The sequence below is a fragment of the Vidua chalybeata genome, chromosome 5 (assembly GCF_026979565.1).
Source record: "Vidua chalybeata isolate OUT-0048 chromosome 5, bVidCha1 merged haplotype, whole genome shotgun sequence".
In the NCBI taxonomy this organism is placed as follows: domain Eukaryota; kingdom Metazoa; phylum Chordata; class Aves; order Passeriformes; family Viduidae; genus Vidua; species Vidua chalybeata.
The window spans coordinates 18,374,503-18,399,064 of NC_071534.1; the positions used below are offsets into that span (position 1 = coordinate 18,374,503).

Consider the following 24,562-nt stretch of genomic DNA (forward strand, 5'->3'; position numbering starts at 1 on the left):
CCAAGCACTGCATCAAGATAAAAAAACCTAAACGTATGTTGCCTGTGAGGCAGACCTACAACCCCAGTTCACAGAGGCTGCTTTTGCCTGGCTAAAAGCATTATAACAAGCTGCTATGAAGGTTCTGACCTGTATCCCAGGAGGCCTGAATGCCACTCTGACTTCTGGACAGGCTTCTTGCATGACCTTCATGAACTCGTCTGGGGGACAGGGGAGTGCATGCATGTATACTAGGGCTGTGAATACCACCCTTCAGTGAGTGACAGTGGGACACGACCTACTACTCACTGTGCTTTACCACCAGTATTTCAGCAAAGCCTGGGATGGCATCTGCTAGCTTGCCCAAGAGAGAAAACGTGGGCAGGCTGCTTCTCATGGTAGTTGCTTTGCAGAGCTGTACAGGAGACAGAGAAGGACAATGTTTCACTGATGAGGACACAGTCCAAAAGCAGAAATGCACCCAAACCAGCAAGTTCTCAGTGATGCATCATCTTCCAGAACAGGATCTTTTCCAAAGATGGGCCCCTCTTCACCACTTGGGATAAACCACAGGAAAACCCCAAATACCACACTAAGTCTCCAAAATGTCTTTAAATCAATTCAAGGAATTGCTTGCTTGTTATTCCTTTTCCTCTTTCCTCCCTCCACCTCTTACATGAGCAGATTAATTTCTCACCACTTTTGCTACTTCCCTTTTTTTGTACCCCTTGGGACCATCATAAACTTAGGAACGAAGAGAATGAGAGTCCATAGCACAGGCTGGGAAAGCTCCTCATATAACTGAACAGTAAAGGAGGAAAAAAAGTATCTGAGGAAACCACACAGCTTCATAAGAGTATCATGAAGCCCTGTGGATGCAAGGTATCATGAGAACATGATACATGAGAACATGAGTACATGAGAACATGGTAGAAACTAACACTGCCAACATAACAGGCGGGGAACTGGCATTAGGACATCCAAGGTCAGGTTGGATGGGGCTTTGAGCAACCTGGTCTAGTGGAAGGTGTCCCTGCCCATGCCAGAGGGTTGGAATTAGATTATTTTTAAGGTTCCTTCCAACCCAAACCATTCTATGATTCTGTGATCCCACTGCTATGTGCCAGTCTTGCAGAGCCACTCATTCCTCAACCTCTGAAAGACTGGAAGGAAGGGGAAGAGAACTCATCTTCACTGACCTCCTTCTGACTTTCATCCAAAATGCAGTATAAATACTGTTCTGACTTCAGCTCCACAACAAGCCTCACCAGAACTAGGCAGAAAAAACAGGATCAGTAACACACACAAAAGAGAACTCACAATCCATCTTCCATGGGGCTTTAGCAGACCAGTGAGCAAAGAGCTTAGAAATGAAATGAGCACAGACATGCTGAGAGAGCAGGGTTACAGCAGCATTCCCAGCACTATTACTTCTGATAGCCCAGCTCAAGCTCTCTGAGGCATCATTCCAGCAATCCTGCTTCAGCTGCACTACAAACCATGCATGGAAATGAGCTGCAAGCAACAAACTGAGCCTCAGGACAAGAAGTAAACATAAGGAATCAGGAAAGGAAGGGGAAAAAATATAGATTAAAAGTATAAAAAAATATGGTAATTGAATAGACCAGGCTTCCTACTGTATGAAATCTGGCCTTTAAAAGTGCATCCTTCCAAAGAAGAGATCAGAACTGAAACAGCTGAGGATCCTTAGATTCACACTCAGAGTTCCTCCTTCAGCTGCTACTGTCCCTAAGATAAGTGAAGTCTATCAGCCATTCCTCCCCACTGCAGATGTCCCATACACCTTACCAGAAAGCAAGGCACCTTTCCTTGCTGTTCACCTCCTCAGCCCCAAGCAAGTGCTGTTATTAATGTAAGAGCTCTGCCAGCTCTATACTAATAAGAGGAATCAGCAAGAAATTATGTTTTCCAGGCACTGGCAACACATCACCTGGGGTTTCCCTAACAAAATCATAAGGGAGTTGCCTGATGCTGGCAGGCTGCCTGTGCCTCCACACATATACCAGCAGGCCAGTTGCAGGAAGCAAAGTTCCTCTTCCAGTACTTCTAGAACTGGCACATGAATGTTCAGCTGATAAAATTTTGGCAAGAGCCCCTTCACTGAGACACTGTGCATGCACACATCTACACAGAATTTGGTAAGGCCGTCTTCAATTTAGCTTGCTGTCATGGCACAACTCATTTGGAAAACCTACAGTTTTGATTTGTATCCTAGGAAAGCATTCTAAAAAAAAATACCAGAGACTTTTGTGTTCACCATTTCTTGGTATGTCCAAGGCATTACTAGACCTGCTTCAGCTACAGAGCTATGCATCTCAGCAGAAGCATGTCTGAGACATAATTTATAGATTTTATAGATTTATAGCCCTTTCTTGCCCCAAATTCTCAGAAACTTAAAACACTTTCAAGACTTAGGTAACACTAATTTAAAATTGCTCTGTTAGAGAGCATCCATCTCTCAACAGACTGGTAACATGACAGAAAGACTCCTCCATTTTTCAAACCCATTTCAGGCAAGTGTCTGGAAACTAAAATCCTGCTGGAAGAAGTTTGTAATAGCTCTTTCATGGCTTGTCATGAAATGCATCATTGCACTGCTGATATCTCTAGACTCAGCAGAGGTGCCCAGGGTTAACCGGACTGCAGAGATTCCTTTGTCAGCCCTGCAGACATTTCCTTCAGTTTTAAATGAGAGACTGCTCACAAAGAGGAATCTACAGCCTGTACAGAAAGCAGTAGATCCCATAGACTTCCATTTCCTTTGACAATTTGGTCAGGTCCAAAGATGCCTAAGTTGAGGCACTGTCACCCATCTGATATTAAACTCATAACACACGCAGAACCTGTCAGAGAACTGTTAAGTATTTAAAAATGCATGCACTCCCCTGACCCCCAGTATTGGAGGAGACCACTCTTTTTTTTTTTTTTTTTTTTTTTCCATGGATATCGATGGTGTTCCCCACTGAAGCTGTGTCAAAGCTGAGCATCTCACTATAGGTATCGGATAAGACAGATTCTCCCCTTCACAAGCTACCAGTAACTGAGATGTGGCATTTATCTCTCACCTTCAACTAATAGATTCAGGGCACTGCTGTCTTCCACAGAATGCAACATCCCTACAAGACAAACCACAACACATCAGGAACTCACTCCTGCTTCTGATCACCAGTGCTGTAATTCCTTCTTGTTAAAATAAGATTTTTTTTTTTTTTTTCAGAACTGTTGTGTTTTCTCTGCTTCACATAACACCAGCCTGACTTTGTCAGACGAGGGCGGATACTCTCCAGGAGTATCGCAAAAGGTGCCTCCATAAGCAGGACACAGGGACATGAGACACTCGGTTCTCTTACAAATTTTTATGTGCTTTATAGTTGAAGTCAATGGCTCCACCTATGGCAGGAAATATGTAACTGCTGCCACCACCACATCTCACTGTGTGTATCCAGTATTACACAGCTGAAACAACACCCCGGAATGACAGAAGTCAAAGCCCAGCTGGGAGTTTTGTTCTTTGTGTCCTCCATTCTTACCAGTTACTATGAACAGTCTTCTCCCTCCACAGTACTGAAAACCAGATTTAAATCATCCGGAAACGATTACAACATTAAATTGAACCTGAAGGTATCACTTCACAAGTTAATTTTACAATGAGAACATAAGACTAGATATATCAAAATAAAGCACTCTCTCACTCTGCTACACCCCAGCAGACAAGAAACTCCACCTCCCAGCCCCTTCCAACCTATAGCATCAGGCATATGGTTTGGACGCCCACTTCTGCCACACTAAACCACTTGTTCCAATACATCCAATCAAACTACCTCCCCTCTGAAGGCTCCATGATGTCTCAGAATTTTGACCAACTAAAGCAATGTTATGACAGGTGAAAAAATTACTTATTTCATGCCTCATCTGCCCAATTCTTAGCAACTCTTTAGAAAAAATTTGTACACAGCATTATTGAACATTACAATATTGGCTGCATGAAACTCAGGCCTATCTGAAACACACCACCTCATAAGTAACACTCCACTTCTCTTAACCCTCTTTCTTCTGCCTGTGCTTATTCCAATATTCTCTCTCCAAATCTATTTTCCTGAATTCCCTATTAATACTTCCTCCACAGCACTGCTCAAACTTCTGGGGAGGGCCCCCTCACACTCTTGCAGCAAATGATCCTTGGTTCATCCAAGCTCTATTGAAAATAAACATGTCATTGTTTGTAGCCTCATGCTTAGATCGGCATTCCAACTGCTCTAAGAGTTAAGCCAAGTACAGTACTATCAGGATCCATCCCCATATGGGCCACCAACTGTTGGCATCAGTGCTTGGCTCCAATCAACAGTGGATGGGAACTGACTGTCACTGTTAGTTTATTATCTTACTGTAAGACTTTCATACCTTCTCTCTGTGAGTGCTCACAGGCAGCTCCTTGCAACACTGACTCCTTTTCTCTTTCTTCCACAAGGCTGGCTGACTTCTTCCTGTCCCTAACACAAACACCTGACCCTTCCTGTCCCTAACACAAACACCTGACCACTACTCCTCACAGCAGCACAGCCAACAAACTACAACCGTCTCTCAGCCAGCTAACCCACTCTTTTATAACCCATGCCTATTGGACACAGCTGCACCCTATTAAGGGCAGGCCTTATTGGACCTAGCTGTGACCTATTAAGGGCAGGCCTGTTCCTACTCTTTGGTAATTCGTACAGCTGCAACTCCTCAGGGGTGAAATTGCCTTCAGCACTACCTCTATTCTCCTACAATCCATCCTCCCACACAGTACAACCCAAAGCTGTCCTCAAACCACCCAATCATAAAGAGAATTCTCTTCTTAGAGAATTATTAAAGCAGACAAGAGCATTGAAATGCACACACAGTATCCTTGTCTTCTGAGGTATTTTTTATTAGGGCCATCCAGTGTAGGATTAGCCACAATCACCACTTTTTTCCACTACTCTAAAGGATTATGTGTGCATACACTATTAAAAAAATGTGCAATTGAAATAATAAAAACTGCAAAAGTTCTGTTTCTAACAAACCTGCTTCCAAAACATGCCCAATACAATTTATGGGCAATCAACTGTTTGAACAATTCAGTGTGTCAAGGCAGGATAGGGTCTTGTAGGTTACTTTTCTCCAAGGAACAAGAATTATCTGTGATGTGCAAATGAGATGGTGGAATTGAAGGAATCTGGTATATTTGCACTTTGAAGGCACTCTTATTTCTACTCTCTGTCTTTTGATTCCATTATTTCTTCTCCATCAGGATTTTAGACATTTCAAAGACATTTCCCTGCTATGAAAACAGAAACCAGTAAGAGAAGTTCAAGATCACAGAGGGAGACTTAATGGAAAGACCCTCTCTCACATCCTGCTGAATACTATTTTGCTGAGGCTGACTCAGCAGAAAGCAGTAGGTTTTAATTGTACAGCAACAAAGACTTCTACAAATGTAAAGTGATGCTGTAAAAAAATCCTACTACATAGATTTGTGGTTTGCACATTCAATATTAAATCCTGCAACACCTTTTTAAGCTTACACTTTAATTTCTGTATGAATCTCCATATAACTCCAGAGGCACGAAACCAGAATGAAGAGCATTCAGGGAAAAATAAAATATCAGGCACTCCCTATTCTCCAGAAAGACTTTACAGATGCATCAAGATACTCTGAAATATCGCAAGAGCTTTATGAACATGCCAAGCCTGCACCTTGGGAAATGAGAAAATTAATTAACCTATGCTAAATCAGTGACAGGCAGTTTTCGGCAGGGAGTAATTACACAACAGAATGGTGAAGTATGGAAGTAGGCACCTGAACGTTCTTTTGCTCTTTTTTTTTTGGCTTCAAATGTGGGGAAGCTTCACATGTATTCAATAAAAGGTAACTACCTCCTCCCTGCTGCTGCACCGGGCCTCAGCAAAGCTCTTACCAAAGAGAGTTCCTATCAAATGCATGCACACCCTTTCGTCTGGTGCCAGCAGCTGGACGACTGGCAGCGCCTGCCAGGCCAAGGCATCATGCAGACGGGACAGGACATGCTTCTTGCGCACCAGCTAGGGATCAAACACAGCAACCCGTTATGCCTTGGGCCCGAGCCCCGCGCTGCTCCCACCACCCCGAGCGGAAAAGGGCCACTAGAGTCCGGGGCCCGGCCGGTGCGGCCCTTGGCCAGCCCTGCCGCCTCGGCACCCGGACCCAAACTGAGCGCCGGCGAGCAGAAGCCCAGCCGGCGGGGCGGGGCCCGCTGGGAGGGGGCTCCGCGGCCCAGCCGCACACGGGAAGGGACGGCGGGGCAGGCGCTGCCCACCGAGGCGCTGCCATCGCCCAGGGTCTGCACGGCGCAGGCGAGGCAGAGCGGCGGGCGGAGCGGCAGCGCCCAGCGCGGCCCGTGATCGCCGCACGGCACCGTCGCCCCCGCCGCCATCGGCCGCTGCCGTGCGGCTCCGCCCCCCGCGGTGATGGCGGCTCCGCCCCCGGCACCGCCTCCCTTCCGGCGGCCGCAGCAGCGCTCCCGCCTCTTCCCTCACAGCGCGCTCGGGCCGACAGCAGCGACCGCGCCGCAGCCATGGTGAGTGGCGTCGGGCCCCGGTCTCCTTCTCCTTCTCCTTCTCCTTCTCCTTCTCCTTCTCCTCTTCTAACTCCTCTTCCTTCTTCTCCTCTTCTAACTCCTCTTCCTCCTGCCTACTCCTACCAGCCTGGGATAGGAGGCCGCCCTCCGGCTGCGCGGCGGGCAGCACGTGGAGGCCGTGCGGGCGGGCGGAGGGGGCAGGAGGCCCGGGGGGCTGGCGGTCTTGGGGACACCCGATAATGGGGGACTCTCTGTCGGGGGTCACCCCCACGCCGTGCTGGGAGCCGGAGAGGCCGCGGTTCTGCCAGCGCCAATCGCTAACACCGCTTGTGACCTCGCTGCTGTGCCACCCCGCTGCCCATGTTAACGTTTAGAAGCTACTTGTGGTTTGCAGAAATAACCCTGATACGTGCTCTTCTGGTGATTTCTTCAAAATTTTTGTTAGTCGGTTAATTTGCACTGTTAAGGTGCACTGAAGTGTTCAATTTTGTGTAGTCTTTGTGGTATAAAACGCCCGAAGACTGCCCCATAAGTGCACTGCTGAATGTTTGTAAGGTGTAGATTGTGAGTAGATACACTCCTTACTTTGATGTAAAGCATATCTTTCTTACTTTCCCCTTTGCTTTGATACAAGAAGAATCCTTACTCTTTTAGGAGTAAAATGCAATGGTGTTTCTTCTGTATGGGCAGAGCAGATTAGACACGACTTCAGAAATCAGTATATGTGGTGGACATGATGCCTGTGCAGTGTTGATCAGACCAAAGCTTCCTTTGCTCCTATTGTAATATTCTCTACTTTTTCCTTTAGAGTGAGGCAGAAGTGAATCCCAAAGCTTACCCGCTGGCTGATGCACAGCTCACCAAAACGCTGCTGGATCTTGTGCAGCAGTCCTGCAACTATAAGCAGCTACGCAAGGGAGCCAATGAAGGTGAGACTTGTATGTTGAAAAGTGCGCTACAAGTCACAAAGATTTTGAGAGATGCCATGGGCAGAGATTGTCTTTTCTCTGTAGCTGTGAATCACTCATTTTATATATATATCTAGCTATTGCAGGTGTGTGTCTCCTTTCTCTTCCTCCTGTTTTAACAATATTCAGAGACAGAACTAAACTGTAATCTTTTTGACATTTATATGCAATTCTGGTAGATTCCCAAACTGTTCCTGGTGCTTGGTTTGTAATCATGCGTACTTCAGTGGTGTGGCTCTAGGGTTACCAGATGCCTAACTAGCACAGAACCATAAAAGATTTCAGTTTGAAGGTAACTCTAGTGCAACCTGCTCACAACCTCCCTTCACAGTTGCTTGGGGCTTCACCTAGTCAAACTTGTAAAAAATCCACAATTCCTAAGGATAGAAATTCAGTAATCTCTTAGAACCCAAGCCCCATGTACTAGATCTTCTTCCCACTGATGCCACTTTCAGCATCTCCTGAAGTTGTTTTACATTAGATGTGCTTTCCAGAAAGACCTAGACTGACTCCTGTTTCTTTTACAGCCACCAAAACACTGAACAGAGGGATAGCAGAGTTCATTGTGATGGCAGCAGATGCAGAGCCCTTGGAGATCATCCTGCACCTCCCTCTTCTCTGCGAGGACAAGAACGTACCTTACGTGTTTGTGCGCTCCAAGCAAGCCCTGGGCCGGGCATGCGGCGTTTCCCGGCCTGTCATCGCCTGCTCCATCACCATCAAGGAGGGATCACAGCTAAAGCCTCAGATCCAGTCTGTACAGCAAGCTATAGAAAGACTGTTGGTCTAAGTGCCCATGAGTGTGTGTGTGTGTGTGAAATAGGAAAGTGCAAATTAGGGGAAATTAATGTTTAGCTTCAGTTGAGATGATAGTTTTAATATCAGTGTTTCATTTCAAAATGCCACATTTTTGTTTAATAATGGCTTAAGTCTTAGTGTTCCTGCCTCCTATCCCCCCGCTTTTCTATTATTCCACTCCAACACATTCATTTTCATATTATTACTTCTTGAAAAGTGACTGAACAACTGTGTTTCCTGTTTTATGTTTAAAAGAAGGACAGAAAAAAAAGTCCCCCTCTTGTCTTCCTGTCTGCCTGCTCAGGGCTTTTTTAACCCACCCATCAGCTTTCTCTGTGTTGCAGTTTTTCTGCTAAACTTGAGCCTCCAGCAGGTGTGAGTAACTCTGCATTTCTGAACGGTTTAGGCTACTGAGAAAAAGGTTCCCTGTGTTCAGGCTGCTGGAGTCAGTTAAGTGATGGAGCAGCACAGGCAGGTGTAAGGCAGGCAGCAGCTACTGTGTAGCAGCAGATGGAGCCGAGATCAGCACAGCCCTTGGTCTTGAAACCAGACAAGAGACTTCTTCTGTAAGAGATGCGCTGGGAGCAGAAAACTTGTGGCAGTAGACAAGGGGAACTCTCTTGATTATTTTTAAATACTGACTTTTTTAAGAAGAAATAAAAATGCTGCAAAGCTAAATAGAATTGTCATTCCCTTGGTGAAGTATTTGCAACTATCTGGAGTGTTTCTGCTTGTAAAGCTAAACTGCTCACAGGTTGCCTAAAGGCTATTGCAGTGCAGTAATTTATTCTTCAGTTTCCTTTGCATGGACTGTTACCAGTGAGGTTGGGTTTCCTAGAGAAATTAAGTACAAAACACAGGGCAGAGAACAGCCTGTTGTGACTGATGAGTACCCTGCATCTGGCTGTTAATTATAAAAAGTGCCATGCTTTTTAGCTACTGCACTCTAGTCACCTGACTGAAGATGAACCCTTTTAAGTCATGGCCAAGGAAACAGAGAACAAGTGATTTTTCAGATAAATTAATATGTGTCTCAAGAAGAGAGTGTTGTATCATCTCATGTCCTGGAAAAAGAACATGGAGCACCAACAGCAGTCTGGATTAGTGATGGTTTTATGGACCTAGTTTTAGTTAAATACATATTGTATAATAAATGCACTTCTGCTCTGATTGGCTGAGTTTAAACCCCTGTGTTGGAATATCAAATTTGTTTTCTATTGCAGGATGCCAAAGCAAAATAGTGTGGAAACTCCATTAGGTGCAACAGCAGAATGGAAAATAAATTTTCCTGTAATGTTTCCACAGAAGCACTAACTTCATACCTTTCATAAGTACATCCCAAGCCGATGAAGTGAGCTCATGAAAAATTGAAGACATCGTGTTTGTATATTTTTGTAAATGGCTGATACCAGCAATCCTTGCTGAGGTGAACTTGATACAAATACTTCAGAATCCTTTTATTTGTATGAGGTTTAGAAGGGCTCCTGTTCCCTTCTACTGATGCTGACTGCTGAGCTAGTTGTGTTTAGAACTACAGCTTTGCCAAGGATTTGCCCTGTTATACCAAGACAGATGATGTAAGAGAAAGCACACAAGGAGCAGAAATAAAGGATACTTGAGCAAGCAAAACTGTCTTTTTCTGCTCTGAAGCACTCCATCACCATCCCTTTTAAACTTCTGCTTAATGTGATAGCCTGCTATTAAAAAGATAAAAAAATAGATCAACAATAAAAAAAAAAAAAAAAAAAAACAACCACACAAACCCAAAAAACTAACAGGAGGCAGATCTAATAACCTAGAATGAACATGCCACAATCATCCAAAGCCTGGAACATAGTCAAGCCAAGAGAGGAATTAACAAGGGTATTTGCAGAATTCAATTCACAGAATTACAGACAGGATAGTCTCACTATTCCACTCTTCAAGCCTTGCTAAGACAAGCATTTACAGTAACTTCATTGCCTAAGGGCAAAATCGATTGAGTGCTTAGGCAAATCTTTCTTAAAAATAACTAATCCAGGCTGATTGGAAGTGTAACAGGTAATGTAGTTTCAGTACTGCAGAGCTCAGTGCAGGCTAGCTGCTCTCTGGAGGAATTGTGGAGGTAGAAGTGAGCAGTGTGCTGGCACAGCTAGGACAGTCACAGTGCCAGAAGGGTGGTCACAGCTGGCTCCACATGTGCCACACTACAGACTAGTCAGAGGACAGTTTGTGAGCCACACATAGGAAGTTCTGGACACTAAAAACACTATGCAGACCAAAACTGACACCTCAGGTATCCAATGTTTGTGTCCTGTAGAAAGTTAAGATTTTCACTAAACAATTAGGAATTTCCTAAAGCAAAAGCACTAACTCTTTATTTGTTTTAGTCATCTTGCACTGCAAGATAGGTGGGGCATGCCAGGGATGAAAGTCTATAACCCAAAACACCCAGCTGCAGCCTTCGTAAGTATGACTAAGAAAGTAAAAATACTGTATGTAACAAGGGCTCTCTCCATACCTTGCTATTCTATTTTAAAAGCACATATTTGAGTACAGAAGTCTGCACAATAGTCTGACTCATATTCACTTAGAAAGGTGGAAAAGCTCTATGCCATCTCAGTAATTTAATTGGGATAAATGCTTGCAGCCTTCCAGGGAACACAATTTATTTTCCATTTTTAAACCAGCTTCTGCTATTACCATTTAAAAATGGAAGACTTGTGTGTGCAGATTTGTTAAGTGCCAGCTTTTTGCCCAAGGGATTGGATGCTACTTCCCAATAATTTTTTTTTTTTCTTTTAAGATCTGCTGGTGGTATTTGTAACAGTGATGACAGAAAAGAACCCAGTTTAATTACTAGTACTGATACTGGCAGTTTTGGACAGTAATACATATTTATACCCTCTGTTAGGACACAGACTCAATCTGCTCCTTGAATTCATGTGGTGCCATTAACACAGATCATTGTGTTTTCTTACCCTGAACTGAGTTCTGCTATCTTTATGATGCAGAGACAGCACAGTCAGTGTTGCAAAGGAAAAGGTCCAAGCTTTTATTAAGAAACCAGCAAGGCACAACTCTGTCCATATGCAGTGACCTGAGTTCACAGGGAATTTACTTCTGCCTTTAGCTACTGTCAACAGAATCCAACTTTGCAGAGATGTTTCACAACAAAGTAAAAAGTTTCTCCACTGCTAGACAGAGATTTCATAGCAAGATTAAATAGACACAACACCCACATAAGACAATCAAGATTCTAAGCAGACAGAAGTAAACCAGGGCCTTCCTCTCCAGCTTAGCGCTCATTGAAGTATTCAGTTAAAGCATCCACGAGCTCCTGCTTCTTGCTTCCACACCTCAGCCCCAAAAACCTACATGCATCCTTCAGGACAGGTATAGTGAGCTTGCCCAGAGTGCCCTTCTGCACATGATTCTGCAGCTCATCTTTTGAGACTTCTACCTTGGGCCTCTTCTCAGTTTGGTCATCAGGAGCTAGAAAGATACATTTTAGATCACAAAGATTTTAAAAATTAGACATCAGTGTTTCTTATACACACCATAGTTAATGGCCATTAGCACATGGTGCTTTAACAGCTACAGTCGCAGACATAGTTTTCATGTTTTCTTTTAACAAACACATCACTATGTAAGTCATGCAGTATTTCATTGATAGGAGTGATCTTAACTGAAGTATGAAACTTTGTGTTCTGATGAAAACATCACCCTCCAAATGAAACTTAAGGAATTCTCATTGAGACAGCAGAATGCAATGATTCCACAGGGAGCTCAGCTAACTGACACTCATTTTATGCAGTATTTCATAGACTCCCAAATTACACATGGACTTCAGCATTGCTTACACATTTAGCCCTTAAGATGCCCATCTTGGACTTGCTAAACAGCCCATGTATAAAAGTCTCACCAACACAAACTGAAAGCATGAGTGATTTTACTATTCTGTTGTAGAACAGAAAGTTGCTAAAATTATACATATATAATACATATATATTCTGCAGTCATTTACCCATGTTACTTCCTATATTTCACACTGCAGTTTGTCACTCCAGCAACTCTCCAACTGGATACCACAATATTCTCTACTCTCAAAGAATCAATACTGGACGTAATACTTCATTGTGGAGATCAGCAGTTGTTGCACAAGCAGCTTCTTTAAACTATGACACAAACTGAAAACACAGAAGCTTCTAAACAGAATAAAGATATTATATTCTGTGTTTGCACCACCATTACCTACCTTGTTTTCTCTTTACAGCCTTCCCATCAGGATTGTAGTCAGGGGGATAAACGAGCTGCTTAAACTCGTCCACCAGGTTGCCCAGCCTGTGGCTCATCTGTTCAGACTTTGGCACTGGCAAAAGATAAAGATTTGCCCTCTCAGAAACAGCGTGATCACAAGGAAGTCTACAAGGCCATCCCTACTGCCAGATGAACTATCAGCTCACCTGGTGGCAAAAATACAATGCTCATTCTACAAAACCACTAGTGTATGGAACCACACAATACTTTATTTTGTAGGATCATGTTAAATATTCACCAAGAAGGGACTCACAAAATATGAACTAGCTTAGGTATGCCAACTCCACTCTGTATTGGGATGTAACACCAGTTCATCATGCACTACAACCACCAGAAAGACCTCTGGAACAGAAAAATGTGTGCACAAAGGGGAACTAACACATGTTCATGATTTTGGGGAAATGATTACCCACGTGTCTGTTTCTTCTGAGAAAACCTACATAAACAGCTTTTTCTGTTCTAGAGATGCACGATTTTGGTGGAGATATCCCCTCATGCATCCCGTACTGTAATAAAGAACACCTGCTTCTTAAAGCTGCATTGGTGCTAACAAGTCTGACTGTTTTTCCATAACAACACCAGGCACAACTGTGCTTCTGTAATAACTAGTCTACAAGTGTCCTGCAAGCATGCAAAAATGCAAATACTTGTGTTACGATACTCCCAAATGAGAAATTTACAGCTCTTGGTAATATCAAGAGTTTGGACATTTGGAATGCTGTGTCCAGTTCTGGGCTCCCCAGTACAAGAGAGATATGGAGCTCCTGGAATGAGTCCAGCAGAAGACAACAAAGATGATTAAAGGAGTGGAACAGCTTCCTTATTAGGAAAGTCTGAAGGAACTGTTCAGCCTCCAGAAGAGATGACTGAGAGGGGAACCTCATCTAAGTATCTGAAGGGAGGGTGTCAAGAGTATAGTGCCAGACTCCCAGTGGTGCCAAGAAACAGGACAAGAGGCAATGGGCAGAAACTGAAGCATAGGAAGAGCCATCTGAACATGAGGAAGAACTTTACTGGGAAGGTGACTGAGCACTGAAACAGGTCACCCACAGAGGTTGTAGAGTATCCCTCGCAGGAGAAACAATCGAAGAACGACCTGGAACTAACCCTGTGCAATGTGCTGTAGGATAACCCTGCTTGAGCAGGGGGGTTGGACCACATGACCCACTGTGGTCCCTTCCCTGCTGACCCACTCTGCGCTTATACAAGACACTTACACATAAACTCTCCCAGTCACTAGGTGGCAGCACTGCCCCCAGCAGAATAATTCTCCTCATTCAGCCCATTTTTCACATTGAAATATTAATGAGAATCTTGAAGAGAGGAATTTCAGAGAAAATATTTCTCACCATAGGAAAAAGGTGATTCAATTTTAATTTTGGATGGTACAATGAGCATTTTTTTCTTTACCTTAAAAGTGACAGCAATAGAAAATAAGGTTTCAGTATTTCAGAATGGACGCATCCAGAATCCTACATAGTGAAACTCCACACAACTGAAATATTTCTTAAAATACATTTGGGTTTGTAGTAGCACATATTTGACTTATAACAAAGTCACGAGTCCCCTACCCTGCCTCCCTTCACACCCGCCAATAGCTCTCACTTGTAAGATCCTCAGCTTGTTCTGGTTCCACCATATCCAGCGCCAAAGCCTCCAAATTCCTGAAGTGCTGCTGCAAAACTGGGTTCTCAAAGCTGTCAGCCCTGTCAAGAATCCCTCAAAATGTCAATGCATGCTGCCAAGAAGACAGACAAAACACGTAAGATCTACCACCAACTTATGTCAGAATAAAGCTTTCCTCTTTCCCACACAACAATCCATCGCATCAGAACTGCTTTTCCTCTTTGCAATTTACCTGCTGAATCCTGCATGACAGGATAGTTCCTGTCATGCATCAACCACATAAGAATGCTGTCTGAGAGTCAGAAAGCTGTATGAAGCAAAAGGAGATAGTGGTATTATATTTTATGTACAGTTATGGTGGCTTCCACGTATCTAGGAAAAAAAATCTCCCATGAAAGTACTTCATAGCATTTATTCCAACTATGATGAAAAAAAGGCCTAACACTTCTTTCTAAAGTGCTCTAATTTAAATGATCTGGGTGTGATCTGCTGTAGAGTGGCAGAAACACAATAAAATGTGATACCTCTGCAACAAATGACAACAGCCCAGAGAACAAGAGCAATTCTACAAAGAACTCCAGAACATGCTACATAAAGCACTGTGGTGCCTGAGTATCCAGAATGATTCAAAATACATGAAAATCTGATCTCAGGAACACCACAGCTGAACAACACATGCAACAGAGCAAGCAATGGTTGTGCTTTCTTCCCCATGCCACCCCCTGCACCCTATTTATCTCCAGGTACCTGTATTTGAACCGCAGCTTCTGAATTATTTCCTTCATTTTATCTACCTGCTCTTGGCTGGCTGGCACATTTTTTGTAAAATCAACATTACGTTTGTCATCTGCGTAGGGTAAAAAAATCATGTGGAAACCTATACAGAAGAGAGGGAGGAAGACAACAGTTACACAGAAGCATGGTCTCAAAATAATTTATAGAAAAACGAAGATGGTTATTATCGAGGTCTGATGACTCCAAACTAACTACATGTTTTGTTGTTAACAACAGCAATCCATTATACTTCCAAGTGCCTACAGCACAACACTCAATCCTAATCTCAGTGTTTGTAACCAACATCTCTAATGGCTTTGTGAAAGACATTCAGACTAAATTCATAGCTACAAGTTGGATACAAATGACTTGCTTTATATGCAGGACATCAACTAGTCCATCTCTCCCACCTCTCACTGGGTCTGAGCTTGAAAAAGATTTCTTTGAAAATCAAGTTATTGCCCACCTTATTCTGAAATACATTACTTAGAACACAAGCACTGTTACTTCCCTACTTTACATTCTCCCGGAGGATGTTTTTGCACTTAAAGAGGTGAGAAAATGCAAAACAGCAAGAATCTGCTCCCTAATCATTCCCCACTCATCTGACATGGCATGAGGTTCACTATATGTGAGATTATTTATTTAATACTTTACAATCTATTCAAGGATACAACATAATTCAAGAAAAGACATTCTGTCTAGTCTTCAAACAGGAAAAAAAGGCTTTTCATTTCTCTATCAGTTATTTGAATCTGCTAAAAAGAGGCAGAAGGCAGGGAAAACACTCTAGCCAGGTCATACTTGAGCAAGCACTGATGCGACTGGGGCTTTAAAAATAGATTCAACATCAGATGCTTAAACTGACAAAACTGAAGAAAAGGAACATTGGAAAGCATTTTCCCTAGTTTTAAGGGAGGGTAGCACTACGAATATTTTCCCTCAATACAGGACGCCATTACACTGACTACATCCAATCATACAGGGAAAGGTGGCATCTCTTCCCATACCTGGAGGGGCTATCTGCACTTTCTGCTCATCCAGCTCTTCCTCCTGGGGAACCAGGGCCACAAAGCGAGGAGGGACGTTCCGGCGAGGAGTGTATCTGCACAGCATCATCATCGCCCTCTCCAAGCACTTCATCAATAGGGCATTAAACAGCGTTGTACTCCCTGCAAAGGAAACAGCGGATTGGTCAGACTGACAGCTTTGCTCCTTTGTTCTGGAATAGAACCCTGGATATCACAGTTTCAAAACCTGTGACTTCTTTGAAATGCTTGCATTATTGTGGAGGTAAAAAGCAAATTTTGGAAGGGAGAAGACTCAAAATGGACAATGTTAGTGAGTCTCTCCTGACCAGCAGTGAGAGTTCTAGTGGAAGAAGTGAAATCACTACCATCTGAGCAACTGAATACTGTGAAATTTTATCTACAAAGTCTATTTTTGTGTGGTGGGACATCACACAATAGAAGCAGATCACAGACCTTTTGCAGAAGTAACACACTAAGAATTCAGACTTCAGTACTCTTCCTGAGACATGTATTTGCCTCAGGTATATTTCACCAGACATGGTGGTCAGGGAAAGATTGACATATAAAGAATGTGGTTGAGCCAGGAAACTGCAGTTAGAGAAGCAAGCATTAAGGTTCTTTTGTCAGACACTGCAAAGCCTTTGGTCATAACTCAACCCTCTTTATCCACTGCTAGACCGAGGAGCTAAAGGTTTTTTCTTACTACTGTAGATTGGGATATATTTCTAGATAAACAGATTTATGTATACCTATAAAAAGGCAAAAAGAAGCAGTTCTAAATGTCCTTGCCTTCTCTCTTTACAAGCCTATAAAGTGCTGTTAATTCGTCTATACTTCCTGAGTATCATGTTTCCACTCCTAGCTGATATGGACTTAAAAACAGCAATTATCTCCCCTGGTTTGGGATTTAGGTTTTTCTTTTTTTGTTGTTGATTGGTTTTGTTTGGGCTTTTTTAACCATCTTTACCTTCTTGTCAGGCACTAGGATCCTTCACTTTCATGAATGCCTAAAACAAGTACTTTGTGACTACATCTGCATGGTTAAATTTGCTGCTTGTCATGATGGATAAACATGAAGCACAATTGGCTGTTCTGGTATAGAAGAAAACAAGAAAGATCTGCAACTGAGAGGGGCAATAAAAGTTAATACAGTTCTTCTAAGCATTAGCAAGTTTTTAAGTTAGACAAAGCTTTTACACTCAATGATCCTCACTCAAACACACGATGAATCAACAGGTTACACTAATGCAAGGTGATAAATCTTCTCTTGCCATCTTTGCTTACCTCTCACCAGGGACTCCTCAGGATAGATGAACTGAGAGCGCCTGATATGGTGGTGCTGTTTTAGCATTGAAAGTGGTTTGAAGCCAATCAGAAACAGACCTGGAGAATCAAACTGTTTTAATTCTTCCGTCTCCTCTTTCTCCAGCACAATCTGTCGGTTTCCATATGTCTAAACCAGGGAAGAGCAGATGACAGGGCTGCCAGCATAAAAAAAAGAGGAACAGGAGGCAGGACAGGGCAGGAAATGCAGGAAGAGGATGCAATTGCTGTGTTCCACTACTTTAAAGAAGGTTATAGACAAGACAGTGTAAACCTTCACAAGTAGTGCACAGTGAAATGGCAAGTGACAGTCTGTGACCATTATCCCAAGGGAAATTCTACCTGAACATAAGCAAAATGCACTTTTCTAAGAAAATGGCTAAGCCCTGATACAGAGAGGCTGTCACATCTCATCTCTGGAGTTCTTCAGAGCTGTCCCAAAAAAGCCCTGAGCAATCTGATCTGGTTTTGTGAGTCTTGCTCTGGGCTGGGTTATACCAGACTTTTTTCAGAGGTCCTGTCCAATTGTAAACTTACTTCAGCAGATAGTGTCAGCTACCTGCTCCTGACAGAAATAGAGACTGAGAAACAATGTTTCTGTAGCACTAGTCACGTATCACAAAATCAAAACCATATTATAGTCCAGCTGAAGGTAGACATCAGGGTTTAATGCTCAGCTTTCTGTTTATCTTCTATACTTTATTTCAAGAAACTAATATCCACTATAAATAGACTAAATACTTCATTTTAATACAACAACTTTAAGAGCTATTAACATGGAAGAAGACACAAAGCACACTTGTGACAGTATACCTAGCAACTACATAACCTGTTCTGAAATAAAGCTGTGCTTGATCACGATGTGACACTCAATTTACATCAGCCAAACTATCAAGCAGGAAGGCAAAACAAAGAAAAGTTTATACAAAACCCTCCAAAGGTAGCATGTCTTTTGTTTGGAAAATAGCTCCAACTCTGCTGTGATTCACACTTGCATGTTTAACAAAATGGACCAAATCTGTTCCTAACGAATCAAAAGTTGACAGCAGCAGCAATGGCAGAGGGTCACTCAAGGTCAGGCTCTGACAACCTCATCCTGCCTTACAGAAAGAAACGACCTGTGTTCATGACAGCACTCCCACCAGCAGCTATGCCTTCCCATGACAGTCAAGCCAGGGAGACAACCCATTCTCATCCTGCAGAGCTCACAACACGACCAGCCTGTCCCCAGGTGCATACAGATGCAAATATTTCTGTATCTCATCCTGAATGTGCAATACAAACAAAAGCAGCAAGGGAATTGGCATCTCCCTCACAAATCACAGAGACAAGAAAAAGCAGGCACATAATCAATATGTTACCTGAGCCCTTTTTGTGTCACTGGACAGGAGCAAGCTGCCTGTTTTTCCACTAAACATCCTTGTTTTGATTTTAACTGGTTCATTAGTTTCCCGATAAAGCTTCACTGGAAGTGGTTTATAAGCTTTTTGAATAAGGCTGTAAACACCAACAGAAAGTGCCATGTCTTTGCCCAGATGCAGATTTAGCCTGTGTAAAAAAGCAGATACAGACTTGAGATTGCTGAAAAATCACTTCTACAGAAGAAAATCACCTCTTCATGTAAGTTATTTCCTTTGACCTTCTCCTGTTCTCCTCCCCCAAAATCACATATATCTTTGGAAACATACTATCACTTGAGTTATAATCTCACTTGAATAAAAATATTCTTGCAATTATCATCATTTCTCATAAAAAAGTTATCTAAACACAAGTAATTTACCACACTTCTTTTTGACCTTTTTTTCACTGAAGGGCAGCTATGCTCAAACAGAGCACAGGACAAGTCCCCGTTTGGGTACCCCAATTATGCTTATTGTAAAGGCCATGAATTCTCATAGCTGTTTGCACAGAAGGCAAAATTCTCCCCCAAAAAACCCACTAAGACAAACAACACCAAGATTTTAGAAAAAAATATAAATCAGACAGTAGAGAAAAAAACAGATGCAAAAGTTTAAAAATAGAAGTAATCGTCAAGTTATGAGAGCAGAACAGTGAGTTACTACAAATGCTGCTTCCTCTCTTGTAAAAGGTATCACTGGTATGGGATTCTTCCTCCCCAGCTATTAGAAAATTTGAGGAACATTCCCAGAAAAGAAAATAAAGCTGCAAGCAGAAGCAAGAATGCCAGTGACAACAGCTCAGGTTGGGATACTTTATAAATATTTATTGGAAAAAAAAAAACATTAGGCCTTGAAGTTCATTCCCTTAATGTGCTTCCACACCATTCTGCTATGAGCTCACTCCCTAAAAAAACAACTGTTACGGAGCATGTGGTTCCAAAAATACTTTCTAGCTGCTTTGTCAAGATCCCTGTAATCTCTCTTAAGTATCTCTAATCTTTTAGTAGGAGATTAGAAATATCAAGGCTGTGTGAATCCATGCCAAGTACCTAGACAGACTGGCAACATATAACTATCAATAACGGGAAAAAATACCTGGCATTCACATTCAGATAATTTTTTTTAAGTTAATATTGGCCAGGAAAGCCTAATTTCAATCAGATTTCACTATAAACTATTTTTTATGTTGCAGCTTTTTAGGTAAGTACTTGGCAATTATGTAATTGTTTAACAAATTATCATTTCTGGCCAAGCTCAATGCAGAATACATCACACCGAAGAAAAAAGATGTCCACTCTGCTCTTCTCATCCACAAATATCCTTGGAAACTACAGAAGAAACACCAATCTTGGACTAAAGAATTAAGACTGAGGAATGTAAGTACTGATGCCTTTAAAGACCAATGATTCCAGAAGAGGAAAATGAGATGCAGTCTGAAAATAACATCAGGTGCCCCTGCTGAATGATGTATCATAACTAGGCACAAACCTGACTAAAGCCCGTTTCTTTGTCTCCTTTGCTCGTACTTTCTTCATGAGATGTTCCAGTTTCTCTGACTCTTTAGAATGGATCCCAAGGTCCTCGTCCTCTGCTACATTTATAATATCCCTGTAGAACAGAGAGACATCAAACCCTCCAGGCTTCTTCAAGTGCATCAAGTCCAAGATGATACCTAGAAACAATGAAAGAGATAAAGAGCAGGATAAGAAACTGCTTTTTTCTTCATCAGCATGTATCTCAGCATTCTCATATTTCTCTATCTACACAAATAATTTAAGTAAGAATAAGCTCCAAATTGTCATCTGTACCAGATGTGAAATATTCTGGAGAAAGGGGCGATTCTAGGGCAAAAGGCAAAACACATTCTTTAACTTCAGTCAAAACAATGCCGAATAGAAAATGTTTCCTCTCTAATTAAGAATCTGGACAGCATTGAATATGAAATCGCTTTGATAAGCTCCTATAAAATATAATCTTACCTCAGGCATAGAGGGGAGTACAAATTCAGAAAATCCCCTTTTGTTTAGTCACAGGGGCTAATGGATTATGGAAGCTTCACAGCTTCTAGATCCAGGACATCTCCTGAATTCTAAAAACACTGGTTACCTCAGCTACACAGTTGAACTAATGCTATCTACTCTCTGAACTCAGACTGATGTCCTTCAGCTAATTCAAAATGGAACCATTAAAGTAATTTTCTTTTTGTGTTAACTTGGTGTTATTATTCCCTTCCTGAAAAATGGTACAATAACAAAAAAAAGTTTATTTTCTTGGCCCTGTCATGCTATGTCATGCTTAGCCCCATTTATGCTATCAAACTAGAAGGTGATCCTATAAAACAAGTGGATACCAGATCAGAAAACATACATTCTAATTTAGATTGGATATTAAATTTCTGGTTTAGAAACTTTCAGAAACATTCCCCAGTTCTGATGATTTTACATCTTTTCCCATCAAAAACCAGCAATGCAGGTAACATCTGCTGCAAAGATTCATCAAGTTTGTTGTGTCTAAAATTAAAAGTGGAAATAATGACCTGTATCTCTCAGATCACCAGCTCTGGTCCTGGCCAGCTTGGCTTTAGCACTGTCGTTGGCATGAGGGTCATCCTCGTTGGTGAAGAGCATGATCCTCTTATGGCTCAGCCTGACTCGGACCTCACTGAAGAGGTTCGAGCAGGCCCAGAGCGCTTCACCCAGGGAATAGTCAGCACTGTGGCCAAAGCTCTCCTGGAAAAGTGCCCGTCCTTCGTCTCCCCTGTATTGGTCCAGCTCTAGAACACGCTTCGCACCTGGAGGGGCAACAGCATTCACAGGCATTAGAAATACTGACAGAAGTACCACGAGCTCTTCTAAGCATGCACCGGGGGTCCCTTGCAGCTGACATCCAAGGGATGCTCCCAAGTACCGCTGTGGCAGCGTCCTTCCAACACCTGGCTGAGAAAATTGTCCAGCATGGCCTAACATCTGCAATATCACAAGCCAGTTACCACTGAAAGCACCTGCTAGGGCAAGAGGACACAAAATACCCTGGGGCACCAATGTGGGCTCTTTCCGTGGGGAAGTGAAAATGACAGGGATCAAAGTATTGCAAACCTCCACTACAACACTCCTCCACTGAATGCCAAGTGCTCAGCAGCAAAGGCAGCAAACTGCACCTGCTGCAGAGGCACAGCAGACTGCTGCACCACTACAGAAAAGAGAGGAGTCTGAAATGCATCCTGCATCTCCACAGCATGCTGGGAAGGTGGAGAGCTCCTCCTCCTCCTTCCTCGCCCCTCATATCAGGGAGAATCCACACAGAGGTGAGATGAAGCCCACAGATCACCACGCTGAGCACAGCAACATTCAGGTCAGGTGTCCAGAGCCTTGTTGCAGCTCTGAGGATTACTTCAACCCAGCTAGGACTCCTTTTCCCACCTGTCTAACAGCAGGTTCTGTTTTCTCCTGATACTCTACAATGGGAGACAAGCTTTCATTTTTCAGCCACTGCATTCTGCAGAGCTTCTTCCTTTGTCCTTCACTTAAGCTCTATAGCACTTACAAAATTTCATTTGAAAATGATTTCCTCTCCCTCTACTATTTTATTTTCATCTCCTCATCTGTCCTTCAATGTAAATGTTCATAATTACATACTCCATAATAATCACCTATAGCATCTCTTCCTTCTCCCGAGGACTGCTCTCCAGGAGCAGCAAATACACAATTCTGTTCCTTTTGAAATGATGCCTTAAATTTTAGCTTTCATATTTTATAGCTCCTGTACTACATTGGTATTTTCATATAAAGTGTTAGCAAGTTCTCTTCACAGGGCAGGTAGACAAAACAATCCTTTCCAGCCTGAGAACCAAGGACACTGTTGCAGCTTCAGGCCCAAAAATTGTGAACAACAGCAAATTGAGGAGAGCCATCTGGGAGGATGGCACTTCATAACCTGAAGCTGAAATTGGACAATTAACCCCAATATGGAAATGGACCAAAACTTATAAAAGTGTGAAACCTCGTGATCGGGCGTCCATCTTGGGTGGAGCCATGGCCAGGCTCTTGTACTGCCCCAGGTGTAGTCTTTGAAGGCCTTTTAATAAATACCTACTTTATTCCTTTAACTCTGTCTAGCCTCTGTTCCACATAGCCTCACAAGGCATCAGAACAACACCCACCTTTCACCTGTGCTGTTTTTATCCTCATGGCAAGGCTACTGCCTCTAACATGGGAGAAAGGACAAGCAGGGAAGAAGGAGGAAAATGAAAAAGCAAGACCTATGAGGCACTGTCTGCCAGAAAAGGGAGAAGAACCTAAGGCAGTCCTATCAGGTCTCTACTGTAATAAATTCTGAAAATAGGACAAGATGCAATTATTTCAGGAGAAGCCCCTGTGTCATTAAACCTGCAACCCCTAGTAAAGAAAATGAAATCAAACATCCTCAGAGATATGAAAAGTTATAGACAAAATTTTCCCAGAAGACTCTCAACTGTCAGACAATCTGTCACCACTAGCATGTATTCTTTGCACTTCTCCTACTGCCTTTCCAATTCAGCCACCAGCACTTATTATCAAGCAGATGGTATGTAATCTTAAGAAAATGAAAGAGCAAAATTCAAGAATTGCAGAACTTATTATGGAAATAAGAGATGGAACACTCCAAACAGGCTACCATATTGAACCACCTGCTTGAACAGGAGAGCTGGACAAGATGACCTCCAAAATCCAACCTCAGCCATTCGGTGATATTCTCCATCAGCTGGAATCCATGGTGCCTTAACATGGACACACACTTTTCTGATGGACATCCAAGAGTTCTGTTGAGGTACTCTATGGTTTAGCAGACAGCAAGTGAAGCCACCACATTAAAATATACGAAGAGGCATAGAAAAGGATCTGAACCAACTCTAAGAGAAATTGCTAGGTTCTCATGAATTTTCTAAGCATTCAATAAATATCTAAATCTATCCCCACCACCAACAGTAGAATTCAGTAAGAACTTATCTGATAGCTCTCTGATTTTATAGAGATGAATTATTGACAATGCTACTACACCAATTTCCTTACTCCCTCTTTTTACACAACCTTCATACCACTTTACCTGGATTGTCCAGCTCCTGGAGAACATAAATGTGCTTGAAATCTGCCGAATTCTTGTTGTTTTCTGTACCATAGAACACAACACTTAACAGGTCCCTGTCACTGCTGATAATTTTGCTGGTATACACATTCCGGATGCACTGAAAAAAACGCACCCAGGTCAAAATTACAAGAAAATAGTTTTCAGAAAGGAGTGTGTGTGAAAGTCTTGCCTTAGCCATTAGCAGCTTATCCATCCCTACCCGGATGGTCATGTCGAAAGGAGTTTCTGCCTCTCCGTCGGACTCGAACATGGCCTTGGAGGCATCCACCAAGAAAATGAGGCTGTCCCGGCCCGAAAACCTCTGGTCCGCTACGGAACGGGGGGAAACAGTTTTAGCACCAACCTCTTCCACGCCCGTGGAGCCTGGAAAGCAGGCAGCGGGCCTCGATTTGCCCTCCGTGAGGGGGTGGGGGGGGGTCCTTACCGACCGCGTCAGACCCTTCCTCCTCTTCCTGCTGCTGCTGCTCCTCCTCCTCCAGCCCCTCGCCCCGGTAGAACGACCCCCACCCCGCCATGGCTCGCGCCAGATGCAGCGCCCGCGCCCCGCGGCCCCGCACACGCTCAGCCAACGCCGCCCGCCAGATCGCCCCGCCCCCGAAACAGCTCTGACCAATGGCGAGAGCGGGAATGCGCCACGCCCC

The 24,562-nt window shown here is 43.0% G+C and overlaps 3 protein-coding genes across 8 annotated transcripts in view; 1 reads left to right on the top strand and 2 right to left on the bottom strand.

Annotated features, from left to right (window-relative positions):
• MEI1 (meiotic double-stranded break formation protein 1) overlaps positions 1-6,520 on the bottom strand; it is a 38,842-nt gene extending 32,322 nt beyond the window's left edge. For 3 of the 6 annotated variants that reach the window (XM_053942500.1, XM_053942497.1, XM_053942496.1), the window contains exons 1-5: positions 6,318-6,520; positions 5,940-6,063; positions 3,066-3,116; positions 1,179-1,252; positions 289-394 (exon numbers count right to left, since the gene is read on the bottom strand). In XM_053942500.1, the coding sequence (XP_053798475.1) occupies positions 289-394; positions 1,179-1,252; positions 3,066-3,116; positions 5,940-6,063; positions 6,318-6,434 (472 nt within the window). In that variant the 5' untranslated portion in view covers positions 6,435-6,520. Of the gene's footprint in view, positions 1-288; positions 395-1,178; positions 1,253-3,065; positions 3,117-5,045; positions 5,303-5,939; positions 6,064-6,317 lie in introns of those variants that run through there. The other 3 variants (XM_053942499.1, XM_053942502.1, XM_053942501.1) reach the window with 3 other exon arrangements.
• SNU13 (small nuclear ribonucleoprotein 13) lies at positions 6,497-9,529 on the top strand. Its single transcript, XM_053942547.1, has 3 exons — positions 6,497-6,578; positions 7,387-7,507; positions 8,074-9,529. The coding sequence occupies exons 1-3, from the start codon at positions 6,576-6,578 to the stop codon at positions 8,334-8,336; spliced, it is 387 nt and encodes a 128-aa protein (XP_053798522.1). The 5' UTR covers positions 6,497-6,575; the 3' UTR covers positions 8,337-9,529.
• A 1,825-nt stretch (positions 9,530-11,354) lies between these two features.
• XRCC6 (X-ray repair cross complementing 6) lies at positions 11,355-24,436 on the bottom strand. The gene is made up of 12 exons (XM_053942508.1): positions 24,346-24,436; positions 24,121-24,230; positions 23,880-24,018; positions 21,334-21,588; positions 20,286-20,469; positions 18,759-18,945; positions 17,359-17,527; positions 16,054-16,215; positions 15,017-15,146; positions 14,249-14,349; positions 12,582-12,695; positions 11,355-11,818 (listed from the first exon to the last, which is right to left on the bottom strand). Exons 1-12 carry the CDS (start codon positions 24,434-24,436, stop codon positions 11,622-11,624), a joined length of 1,839 nt encoding a protein of 612 aa, XP_053798483.1. The 3' UTR covers positions 11,355-11,621.
• Between the last annotated feature and the right edge of the window lie 126 nt (positions 24,437-24,562).